The 12,355-nt window shown below is 40.2% G+C and overlaps 2 protein-coding genes across 5 annotated transcripts in view; one reads left to right on the top strand and one right to left on the bottom strand.

Moving 5' to 3' along the window:
• UBQLN1 (ubiquilin 1) overlaps nt 1–7,978 on the top strand; it is a 43,156-nt gene extending 35,178 nt beyond the window's left edge. The window contains exon 13 of one of the 2 annotated variants that reach the window (XR_014491646.1): nt 6,142–7,978. The gene's annotated coding sequence lies outside the window, so the exon portion shown is untranslated. Of the gene's footprint in view, nt 1–1,262; nt 1,321–6,141 lie in introns of those variants that run through there. The other variant, XR_014491647.1, reaches the window with a different exon arrangement.
• Nucleotides 1,508–11,112, bottom strand: IDNK (IDNK gluconokinase). Of its 3 annotated transcripts, XM_083355889.1 has the most exons (7): nt 10,895–10,931; nt 9,727–9,758; nt 7,775–7,805; nt 7,449–7,518; nt 5,301–5,387; nt 2,921–2,964; nt 1,508–2,336 (listed from the first exon to the last, which is right to left on the bottom strand). In XM_083355889.1, the coding sequence occupies exons 4-7, from the start codon at nt 7,485–7,487 to the stop codon at nt 1,985–1,987; spliced, it is 522 nt and encodes a 173-aa protein (XP_083212015.1). In that variant the 5' UTR covers nt 7,488–7,518; nt 7,775–7,805; nt 9,727–9,758; nt 10,895–10,931; the 3' UTR covers nt 1,508–1,984. The 3 variants fall into 3 exon arrangements, with proteins under 3 accessions (XP_083212015.1, XP_083212014.1, XP_083212013.1); XM_083355888.1 differs by lacking the exon at nt 9,727–9,758 and having other exon boundaries at nt 10,895–10,987; XM_083355887.1 differs by lacking the exons at nt 7,449–7,518; nt 9,727–9,758 and having other exon boundaries at nt 10,895–11,112.
• Nucleotides 11,113–12,355: the final 1,243 nt, after the last annotated feature.

The raw sequence follows: 12,355 nt of genomic DNA, 5'->3' as shown, positions 1-12,355 counted from the left end.
CAAAACAGAGTCTCTGGGAAAGAAAGCTTGTCTAGGTACTTTTGCTTTCAACAGGAATACACAAGGAGGTTGAAATCCAGTCCAGAGTTAGCCAAATCAGATTTGTCACCTAGTTCCAAAGTCAAGAGTTTTAGGATTTTATATGACCAGAATTCACAGGAATGACAAAAAAGAATAGGAGATCACTTAATTGTTTCCAACAGAATAATATGGTTCACAACTGGTCTGGTTTTAACATCTCAGTGGCTTTCCATACAATCATGGTAGCCTTCTGAATCAACTTTGTTGGCTGGGAGTGAGCAGCACAGTGCTATGTTGGTGCTCTCCTTCCTCTAGGGCTGATTCTAGATGGTGCCAGCTCATAGCTCAGCGTTCTCTCCACTAACATTTATATGAAACTGCTAGTGAGGTTATCTGAAAGCACAGGATGAAATAGCAATATACCTGGCTTTCTCTCTTTCCTCTTGGCCAAGGGATGCTCTGGATGTTTTCTCCGTGTTGGAGATTGGGGGTGGGGGCGGATGAAGAAGAGTTCACCTCTACCTATCAGATCCTTCAAAGTAGATCAGACTAGGAATCTAATGTCATGCAGGTACGACTTTTAATGTAAAGCTGTAGTGATGGTTCTAGGCTCAAGCGAAGGTGCTGCTTGCAGGCTACAAGACCCTCAAATAATGAGTCCCAACTGGTGGGACTGAGAAAGAGTATCTTGGTGGCTGTGCCTGCTGTTTGGAACATTATGAATTATCCTCAATCCTGTTGGCCTTTGGTAAGGCTTTGAAGAGGTAGCTATGAATCTGAGCTTGGGATCAGAATGTGTGGAAGAATCCATGAGGTGGTGATGTTGAGGGGTGTTTGTGGTTTTATCTCAGAGGCCAATTATGTATTTATTATGGTGTTTATTATGTTGGATTTTAACCACCGTTAGCCTCCCCAAGTCATCATGCTGAGATGATAATAATAATAATAATAATAATAATAATAATAATAATAATAATAATAATAATAATAATAATAAAGTTGGAAGGGACCTTGGAGGTCTTCTAGTCCAAAGCCCTGCTTAGGCAGGAAACCTTATACCATTTCAGGCAAATGGCTGTCCAGTCTCTTCATAAAAACCTCCAGTGTTGGAGCATTCACCACCTCTGGAGGCAGGTTGTTCCACTGGTTAATTGTTCTAACTGTCAGGAAGTTTCTCCTTAGTTCTAGGTTGCTTCTCTCCTTGACTAGTTTCCATCCATTGCATCTTGTCCTGCTTTCAGGTGCTTTGGAGAATAGCTTGACTCCCTCTGCTTTGTGGTAGCCCCTGAGATATTGGAACACTGCTATCATGTCACCCCTCACCCTTCTCTTCATTAAACTACACATATCCAATTCCAGCAACCGTTCCCTATATGTTTTAGCCTCCAGCCCCCCCTCCAGATAAGTGACTACATAATTTAAAATAAAATAAGGTGACAAAGTGGTGAGTTTTAATGTTATGATTTTGCCTTTTAATACAAATTAAAATGTATAGACAGATACAGAGTAGGATTTTGCATTAGTCATCCTAGAATAAAAGGTCCTGATGCTTTCAATATTCCTATTGTCCTTTTTTGGCAGCATTTTACTCCTATGAAATTACATTTTCAGCTGATTCAAGGATACTGTTATGTGTTTTCTGATACTCCACTTTACGAAATGCAACAGCAGTCTTCTCTCACTCAGCAAGTATAAATGAAATATATGATAAGCAATATCAAGTGTTTGTTTAAACTTTCAATTGCAGTTTTTAAAATAAATGACAATGTTACGATATTAAAAAAATCTTAAATTAGATATAAGATAATGAATAAATCAAAACCTAAGCAGGCTTAATTTTCTATTCATGCTACAAGTATAGTAAATAAAACATAAATATGTTGCTTAATCAGGAGAATAAATTATATGAGCAACATTTTATTTGGGGTTATCCAGCTTCAAAACAAGAAAACCTGGAGAAACATCAGTACAAACTTCTAAGATGTCTTTCAAGGTCAGATACTATTTCTGAAACAGACTTTTCCAAATTAACAGTGATAAAGTTTTCTGGCACACGTGGCGGTTCAAGAGTATCAAACTGAGACTGTAGTAGACTTGGTGGCATGAAATGTCCCCTTCTTTTTTCTAGACGACTGGCAATGAGCTCTATTGGACCTGCCAGGTGGACAAAAAGGATCTTTCTTGGCGTGGACTCTTTTTCTTCTTGTTGATTATTCAAACTCTGACAACCAGCCTCTCCCTTCTCCAAAATACACCGATATAGTTTTTTCAGAGCTGAGCAAGCTAAAATGACATTTTGTCCAGATGCATGTGCTCTGCAAAAATTAGAATTTGACAATATCTATGCATTAGGAAAAAAACAGTGGTTGTGTGTGTTTTAACTTTTGTCCCAATTCATCAGTTTATTTAATTAGTTTGCAGCTAAATAATTTGTAACAAACCACATAATTCCCCCACTTTTTCAGTTGCTACCTTTTTGGAACCCTCTGTTATAGTCCATCCCTTATTAACAATGTTCAGCAAATCCTTATCCAACACTGAAAAGTCCCAAAGCTAACAGTACACTTTGATTATGAACAGATTAAATGTATTAAAAATCAATGTACTGCAAACCTTAAGATGATAGAAGTTTGCAAGTATTTTGCTTCTGACAGTGATGAAGAAACAGTGCTACTCAAGGGATTTAGGACATCTCTTTCTCTATGGGATAGCTTACTCTACTCCAAGCCATGTCCCCAAAATTGTTCATATTTAATTCTTAGCATTTATGCTTAGGTTTAGAGCTGAGAGTTTTGAAGTTGTTCACCAAACTCAGGACACTAAAGCTAGATGAACTGCATTCTCATCAACAGAATCCACTCAAAACCAATTTCATGTTGCAATGGGAACATTCTTTTACCTCATTAATATATCATGCAGGTGGCAAAGCCATGGTATCCTATCCTGAAAAAAGAGAAAAAGACCAGTTTAAGCAAATGATGCAGATTCACCTGAAATAATCTCTTATCATTTGCAAAAGCTTGGAGTTTGTAATATTTTCTGTCAGAAATTTTGAAGTGTATCAGAGCATCATTATACTAGTGAAGATTACATATCAGCTTCAACATACAGTCTGTCTTTATGGCAGCAATTTCTGCCTCCTGTCTCACGTGACTCATATGAATCAGGTAAGTCACCCAAAATGATTAATACATTTCTTGGTATAATCCAATTAAGCTCTAACTTATTTAGATTTCATAGTTGCTTATGAAAGCATCACATTTTCACGTAAATGACATTAGTCAATTTTTTATAACTTGACAATTTTAAAGTTTACCAGTGTTGCAAGGTGGATGGAATATGCCGGGGGTGTCAAACTCAATTTCATTGAGGGCTGCATCAACATTGTGGTTGCCCTCAGGGGGCTGGGTGGGCGTGGCCAGGGTGGGCGTGGCCTAATGGGTGGGCGTGGCTAGAGTGCCTGTGGCCTACTGGGTGGGCGTGGCCAGCTCTACATCACTGGCATCAAGGGTGCCTATGGGGGCCTGGGCAGGAGTGGGACAGAACTGAGGGTCTCTGGCAGAAGGAGGGTCTCTGGGCCAGGGTCAAGGCAGTGGGGGCCGTTCCCTCACTGTTTCCAGGATGGCTTCGCGGGCCACATGAAACCACTTTGCGGGCCGGATTTGGCCCCCGGGCCTTGTGTTTGACATGTCTGGAATATGCATTCATTCACTAAAAAAGAAAGCGGTCATCGTTTCAGTTTTATATATGTAAGAAATCATATGCTGTCTGCACTGGAACAGAAAACAAACCACATATAGAAGTAATTCATAAGTCTATGGAGATTCTCAGTCATCCAGGTCATAGTTATCCCGAAGATGTTTTTTCACGAGGCCACTGGACTTTGTTTTTTCTTTCAAGACGTTTCGCTTCTCATCTAAGAAGCGAAATGTCTTGAAAGAAAAAAAGTTCAGTGGCCTCGTGAAAAAGCTCCTTTGGGATAATCTTGATCTTTTGGGGGGAGGGAGAAACATCAGTTCAAGCTGTATAAGTGGCACATTGTACCAAGCACATTTGGTAAGAGCCATCAAAGTGCTATTGCCAACATTCTGTCATAGTTTGGCTTCCCCCAGCAATTTCAATTCCAACTTCTATTCATTATTTCAGCATGTATCAGGGTAAATATGTTAAATAATGTGAAAGTATAAATCTTGCACTTCTGTCCCAATCTGAATCATGTATAAAATTGCTCCATATTCCATCTAACTCTTCTTTCTTAGTCATCATACAATTTATTTATTTAATAAGCAGATGATGTGACCTGGTACACCCATGTTTTCAAGGGCTATTGACAATTTGTTCTGGTCTATCATGTGAAAAGCCTTCGAATAAGCAATAAAGTAAAAATAGATGTATTTTTGGAACTCTTTCATTATCTGCTCAGTGTTAGCAATGTGACCTCAAGTGCCTCTGCCTCTTCTGAAATCAAATTCTGTACCTTGAAGTTCTCATTCCATGTATTTTTGAAATCTAGATACGGAGTCTCAATTGTTGGCTTACTCGCATGCGAGACAGGTGCAAATGTTTAGTAGTAGTTTAGTAACCTCTTTTGATATTGAAACACAAATCCTTTCCATTCCCTAGGCCATTGCTATATCTTCCATATTTTCTTGTAACTCCAAGCAGCATATTAACTGCATAGCATTTTCAAACTGCATGGTTTTTTGTTAATTCTTGCAACTTATAGCACTATTTTCTGAGTCCATTTAAGGTCATATTCCTGAATGTCTGTCTTGTTGAATAATTAAATCTTTGTACATAATGTATGATCAATATTGAGATTTTTTTAATGCAGTTTATTGAGGTAGCAAAGGAATGACTAGCCAATTATCAGTTTGGGAGAATCTGGATGAAAAGACTCCTCTCAAAGCCAGCTGAATTACAATCAGATGATCTAGAACAGGGGTGTCAAACTGCCGGCTCGCAGACCAATTACATCATGTGGAGGCTGCGCCCACCCCAGCTCCAGCAATGCAAAAAGTTGTGATGCATCACAACACATCACGTGACATGGTGAGTTTGACACCTGTGATCTAGAACTATTTTATACAATGCTATGCAAGAAGGACTGACCCCCAGTGGAAACAGAGATATCAAATGACATGGCTTTGAAGGACAGTATTTAATTCACTGATCTGTTATCTTCAGATTATTCAGTTTTTGTGCTAATAAAGTTTCTCCAACTCCACCACTAGCAATTTTGTTTATTAGATGAAAGTGACCTCAAGACTGTACAATACCTGGTCAGTTAGAGGTATTCCTTCAGCCATTTTCTTTCTGTTCTCCTCTGGATGATAATCATCACCCTCATAGAATTTCCAGCCTAGCTACATAATGATGGGATTAGTTTTAATAAAAATAGAATATGCTTATAGAGCAAAGGCAATTGTTATAGCAATTGTATATCATATGATTCACATTGATACTAATAGACTGTATCCCCACTTGAAATATATGTGTGTGTGTGTGTAAAAATTTTTTGGATTGCTAACAAAGAATTAAAGGGAGACTGATATGCATTTCAAACTTATTTGTTCTCATCAGTCAGCCATACCCTTCTGAGATTCGAACCTGGGCCGATTGCAACTTAAGCAATTGTTCTAACCTTTAGGCCACTGGCTCTTTCTCGCTTTGTTAGCTGAGAAGCAAGGGAGATATGTGTTAAGTATTTGGAATACCTTGCTAGGCCCCAAACATGGGACAAATCTTATTTCCTGTTTCGGCCTAACCCAAGGCTATCCACAGGCAGTAGTCACAGTAGTGACAGCTCATATTTGTGTAAATTTTTTTGGATTGCTAACAAAGAATTAAAGGGAGACTGATATGCATTTCAAATTTATTTGTTCTCATCAGTCAGCCATACCCTTCTGAGCTACCCTTCCCTTGCTTCTCAGCTAACAAAGCGAGAAAGAGCCAGTGGCCTAAAGGTTAGAACAATTGCCTAAGGTGCAATCGGCCCAGGTTCAAATCTCAGAAGGGTCTCCCTTTATTCTTTGTTAGCAAGCCAAAAAATTTACACACACACACACACACACACACACACACGAACTATATTTATGACGATATTTTTTCTTGTCTCAGGTACTTCCTGCCTTCCTAACCTTGCACCTTCCAGCTACATTTGGGGATTATAAGAATTAAGACCAACTTGCTTCATGTGCATCTGTGGGAGGGAGGCAAAAGATGGTATGTGTGATGATATAATCATGTAAATGCTGTAACTTGTGTCAGATATCCTGATGTACATATGAAGTATAGTACAGGTAATCGCTGAGTTACGAGCATTCACTTAACGCTTGTTCAAAGTTACGTGATGAGCACCCCCCAGTGCTCATAAGCAAGTCCTGAAATTACAAACACTGCATCACCATGGCAGTCATTTGCCCTTATGAGCAACTGCAGTGGCTCTGCAACATTCACCCTGGTTATTCCCTCCCTTCCCATCCCCGCCCAGGTCTCCCTAGGCAGCAGGCCTTCAATACTCGCCCTGCGAAAATCGAGATCCTTCACTTTCTTGACTGCTCCAGGCCTTCGGTGCATTCATAACGCAAGATCACGTGAGATCCGTGGGACGAGATCTCATGCTACTGATCTTGTGTGATCTCATGGTACTTTAGGCTTCTGTTTTCTGCAACAGGGAATGAAACCGAAGCCGGGGGACACTTCCACGTGCCTCCGGAGGGTGGATTGGGGCACTGGAGGCCTGACACTGGGGGACACTTCTATGCCCCTCCCCAGCCTGATCTGGGCTCCGGAGGCTTTTTCCAGTCTGCTGCTGCATGGATCTGACGCCCAGGGACGCTTACGTAGCCCTCCAACGGCCTGCTTCCAGGCAGCAGCAGCAGCCTGGAAAAGGCCTCCAGAGCCCGGATCGGGCCACAGGGGTGCAGAAGCATTCCCTACTGCAGATCTGGCTATCAGCCTGGAAAAGGCCTTCAGAGCCCGGATCAGGCCACAGGGGTGCGGAAGCATTTCCCGCCTGTAGATCTGGTGGCAGCAGCCTGGAAAAGGCCTCCGGAGCCCGGATTGGGCTACGGGGAGGGGGGCTCAGAAGCATTCCCTAGCCTCAGATCCGTGTGGCAGCAAGAACTGCGGCAGAGAGGAGACGGATCTTTTCCAGGTAAGTCGGCACGGCAGGAAGGAGGGGGAAGCATGAGGTATCTTAGTGGGTTGGGGAGGCCTTGGGGGCCTGTTCCATTACTAGGCCCTCCATGGCCTTCCCCACCCTCATGTTCAGTTAATGAGCCATGTGCGTTTTAACGAGCAAGGGAATGATCTCGTTTGAGGTAGAGTAGTGATCATCGAGGCAGGGTCCATTACACTCATAACTCAAGGGCTACCTGTATTTACATGGTTATATAATCACATGCATAATGTCATTTTGTTACCAAGATGATTTGCTGTGGCTGTTGGGACCTGGAAGACATGGAAAATCAATCTAGGCTACAACTCTGCTGTCTGCAATGTCAAAAGAAATATAATTAATGGGTTGTGTCACTATTTTTGCCTGTGCATGTCAAGGCAAACAGGATGGGTGCAAAAATCAAGGCTACTTTTGAATGTATAAACAGTGTGAATGATCAAGGAACAATACTCTTTAAGAATTTCATATTTGGATGTTATGATTTCACTGAGCTATTACAGTTCTTATATACCTTCAAAGATACTTATAAGAAATGATGAATACACAATCAACAGTTTTACAAATAACTACCTTATCTGCCAGAAGTGAGCCCACTGTGGATCTGTAAAATAAAACAAGTATGTATAAAAACTACATCCAAAGAAGAAAACATTAAATCTAGAAAAACACATCATGATAAGGTGGTTTAGTTTGATTTAGCATCTTGCATGAATCCGGTCTTGTAAAACACAGGGGTTTGTAGTCCATCTGTGGCCTCCAAACACCCCCAGGTGGACAGGGATACAATTTTACAATTGTTTATTGGTTGAACAGCCCACTCATAAGTAAAGAATTCTAATTTCTAATATAGTATATTAGTTTCTTCAAATTATATGGGTAGGGAATGAGAATACAAGTTTTCACTATTTCAAATATTTCTAAGAACAAAAAACGTGCAGTCCTATTGAATGTTTTTCTGACTCCTTTTTCCCTGTAACTATACTCCCTGAAAAAGATGGTTTAAAAGATTCTCTAGAAAAATAGGGGAAATAGAATTAAGAATTGTGAAATTAAGACTTCCCAACCCCACAACAGAACACATACTCTAGAACTTAGCATGAAGTCTGAGCCAGTTCTCAGTCTTATTAATTTTCAGGCCTGTGATGGAGTTAATGCCACAGAGGATAGCATAAATGATGGGATATAAATATAACAATTTAAAATGAAATTACATACATAATTCTGTTAAAAGTTGATAGTCACCAACACAGGTACCCACACAGTTGACACTTTAATGCTACCTTACTTAGGGATTGTTTCTGATGGTGGATTTGGCAAATAATTCATATATGAACAACTAGCGTAGATATTATCTCTATTGTGAAATGTATATGAAATACTAGTTCTGCCCAATAATCAGATGAAAAATGTCATGAATGCATCTTTGGATCATCATACGCAGCCATCATGAAAGAGTGTGCTTGGTATATAAATCTCACACTTCCATGGGTACGATGGAAAGTGAATAATTTTAATAGATAACCAAGAACACAAAGTGTACTAGCTGCAGAAGACTACAACAATCTTTAACAACTTCATCAAAGAAGCTAGTCACAACTCCTTGCAAATTTATTCTTTCAATGCTCTGCACTATTCTTTGGTAACTATTTGGGCTGTCTCTATTCTGAAAAATCCAAAAGCAATTAGTCATATTTAGACAGTAATCCTATATAATATACGGTAGCTACTTTGATTAAACAGAACTTTAACAGGGAGTTTGAGTAAGAATGTTTGCCCGTTCTTTCAAGGCAATATTTGGTAATATGGTGCCAGATTAATTTTACATATTTGTGTGGGTGGTGAACACACCCATATAATAGTTCCTTCATGCAATACAAAATTACATTTTCACATCAGAAGATTCTCCCAACAAAGCTATTAGGAAAAAGAATGCTAAACAATGTAGACTAAGTATATATACGTGTGAAGTATGTGCAGTCAACATAGTGTAAAATAAATTACCGGTATATGTTTTATGTTTTTTCACCCTATATTTGTAAACCTTTCTTATATTTTTAACCTCAATTGGCTAAATGCTAAAATAAATAAATTTTTCTATTTTAGTAAATTGTAGGAATTCTCAGTATGAACATGTCTTAATTACAAATAACTAATAACTGACTGATCAAGGACCTGAGTATAAGTGCTATTTCTATAATAACCAAGACTACATGATTTCATCTGACTCAATATTGCTGTTATTCAGATGGTCTGCTGCTTTTTTCTCTTGGGGAAAAAAAGCTGTTTGAGCCACACAAGTATCAGTAAACCTCATTCAGTGAAATATTTTAGAGCCAGATATGAAGACCCAGGCCAAACATACTCTCTGCATCTGCTAGTCCTGCTGTAAATGTCTTGGTCACAATATGCCTGTTCTTCATAAGGTTAACTGCATAATTATGGCAAGGCTGTAAACAAAGAAATGAGTGTGTCACTCTTTTTCCCAAAAGTGCTTGGGCTTAAGTACTAAAGAGAGTACTTACAAGTAAAGAATGGTGCCATACTATTCTGGAATCTAGATTCAAATAATATATTTGCAAATAAATACGTGAATGTATTTTTATACATATATTTGTAGCATTTCTATCCCACTTTTTACTGATAAATAATTCAGTGGCAAACTAATCCGTTCAGTACTTCAGATTCAAAGGCAAAAAAGCCTGCTCCATAATGTGCAGGGGTGTAAACCAAATGGATCTTTTCCTGGCTTTGTGTAGGAAAGACACTTTTGGTTTAAGGAGATACTGATGTTCATTCTATAACCTTGTATCTTACAGCCTATGAATCTTCAGTCCTATTAATTCAATGCCCATGACATACAGATTCATCTCCTGGCCATGATGGAATATGATTTGGAGTAATCCAATGGTGTTTTTGTTATTAAGGCAAATTTTGCCAAAGTTAACCGTGCCACATACACGGAAAAATGTTTGAACAGACAAGTCCCGGAGCACCTCGATTTATCTCCCAAACATGGGAACACACCCTGAAGTGGCCCCAAATCAAGCAGTAAGGTGTTATTTCTCAGATCCCTACATGTAATCATTATAGGGGATTATGATGCATTTTGTTTTCCTATACAATAAGAAGAACAACAACAACAATAATAAAGAGTTGGAAGGGACCTTGGCGGTCTTCTAGAAATCTAGACCAACCGCCAGCTCAAGCAGGAAAACCTATACCATTTCAGACAAATGGTTGTCCAATCTCTTCTCAAAAAAACCTCCAGGTTTTGAATACCTTCAGTTGTTTATCCTGAATGAGCGCGGCAAGATGTATCATCTAGTTCAGGGGTAGGGCAACCTCGGCTCTTTTATGACTCATGGACTACAACTCCCAGAATTCCTGAGCCAGCCAAGCTGGCTCAGGAATTCTGGGAGTTGAAGTCCATGAGTCATAAAAGAGCCGAGGTTGCCTACCCCTGATCTAGTTAGTTCCAAGCATCGTTGAAGACTAGATACACAAAGGGAGCCGGACCTGCCTGAGAGAGAGAGAGCGAGAGAGAGAGAGAGAGAGAGAGAGAGAGCGCCGAAAGCAAACTTCCCTCCCTTGCCATCGACGAAAGCAGCGCGGCCTTTTTTGTACTTCCGGCCGCGTATCTCTCTCTCTCTCCCCCCGCCCCCCCCCACCACCATCAAGAGCTGCGCTTACTTCCCGGAGCCGCTCACTCCCATGACCACCACTAAGACCATCGCGGGGCGCTCGGGCAGCAAGCAGTGGTTCCTTTTCTTCGGCTTGCCTTCCTCGACGCCGAGCTTTTCGCCCTGCCCCTTCCCTTCCCTTCCCTTCCCCGCCTCTTGCTCAGAGGTGCGGCTGCTGGGTTTTTAAACCCAGATCTGGCTTTTTCGATCCCTGTCCGGGTTTCCGTATTTGCTTATTTTATTTTATTTTTAAATTGAATGGAAAATCTCAGGTTTTTCTAGACGTCACGTTATAGCCTGTGTATTAAATAGGTACAACTTTGTTGTTCAAACACTTAAGTTGTGTGTCCATATACATAGAATGAAGGCTATTGCTAAGCACATTGGTTTGTGCTTAAATTGTAAGCCGCCCTGAGTCTTCGGAGAAGGGCGGGATATAAATGGGATTAAAATAAATAAAAATAAAAAAATAACTCTTCTCAACCCCCTGCATGCCGGACCACCTTGACCTCCACTGTCTTCCCAGAGTTTGCCCAATCCACGTTCATGACACACTGTCTCCTCTCATCCTCTGCCATGTCGTCCTTTCGCATTCAGCCTTTCCCAACATCAGGGTCTTTTCCAATGAGCCCTATTTTCTCATCAGGTGAGCAAAATATTTGAGCTTCAGCTTCAGTATCTGTCCTTCCAAAGGCCGGTTAGGGCTGTGAGGTTTTTTTGTTGTTGTTCGTTTTTGGTGTAGAATCAGTTTATTTGAATGGAACCTTTCTTTTTCTTTTTTTTTTGAGGAAAGCCCCACTGGCAAGTCTGTTCTTGCTGCTTCCAAACAATTCCACAGATCCTGATGGACATCAGCTGATGAGCTTTTTCGGGAGCTTGAACTGGTCTACAGATAGGGACCGAATGTTGTACTGGGATCTTCCCCCCCACCGTCCCATTTTTTTTATCTAATGCTGTCCTCAAACTTAATTTCTGTATATTTTTATATAGCAAAATTTAATTCTTTTGTGTGCGTGCTGGAAGGCTACAATCCTATTTAATCTGAATCCTTGTGTTTGTTGAACAAAAACTTATCTAAGTTGAATCTGGGAGCCTTGCCATCGTTTTCTGTATTAAATGCCTAAATGGCTTGGGTCCGGGATATCTGAGGGAACACCTGCTGCCGGCATCAAGCTCCCTTTGTCCTGTGCGCTCCCACAGGGAGGGTGTTCTCAGGGGTCAATATAATCTTTTTAATTGATTTTAAGTTTTGTAATTCGTTGTATTGTTTTTAAAAACCTTGTGAACTGCCCTGAGTCCTACGGGAGAAGGGTGGTATATAAATCTAATAAATAAAATAAATAAATAAATGTGAGGCAGAGAATTGACAAAAAAGTAGGAATGTCATATTAATAAAATCCCATTACCATTAGTTATTTCAATAATAACATCAGCTTCAATGCAAATACTGGTAGTCCTTGACTTACAGCCA

Source organism: Vipera ursinii (assembly GCF_947247035.1).
Source record: "Vipera ursinii genome assembly, chromosome: 2".
Taxonomy (NCBI): Eukaryota; Metazoa; Chordata; class Lepidosauria; order Squamata; family Viperidae; genus Vipera; species Vipera ursinii.
This window is presented reverse-complemented; position numbering and strand designations above follow the sequence as displayed.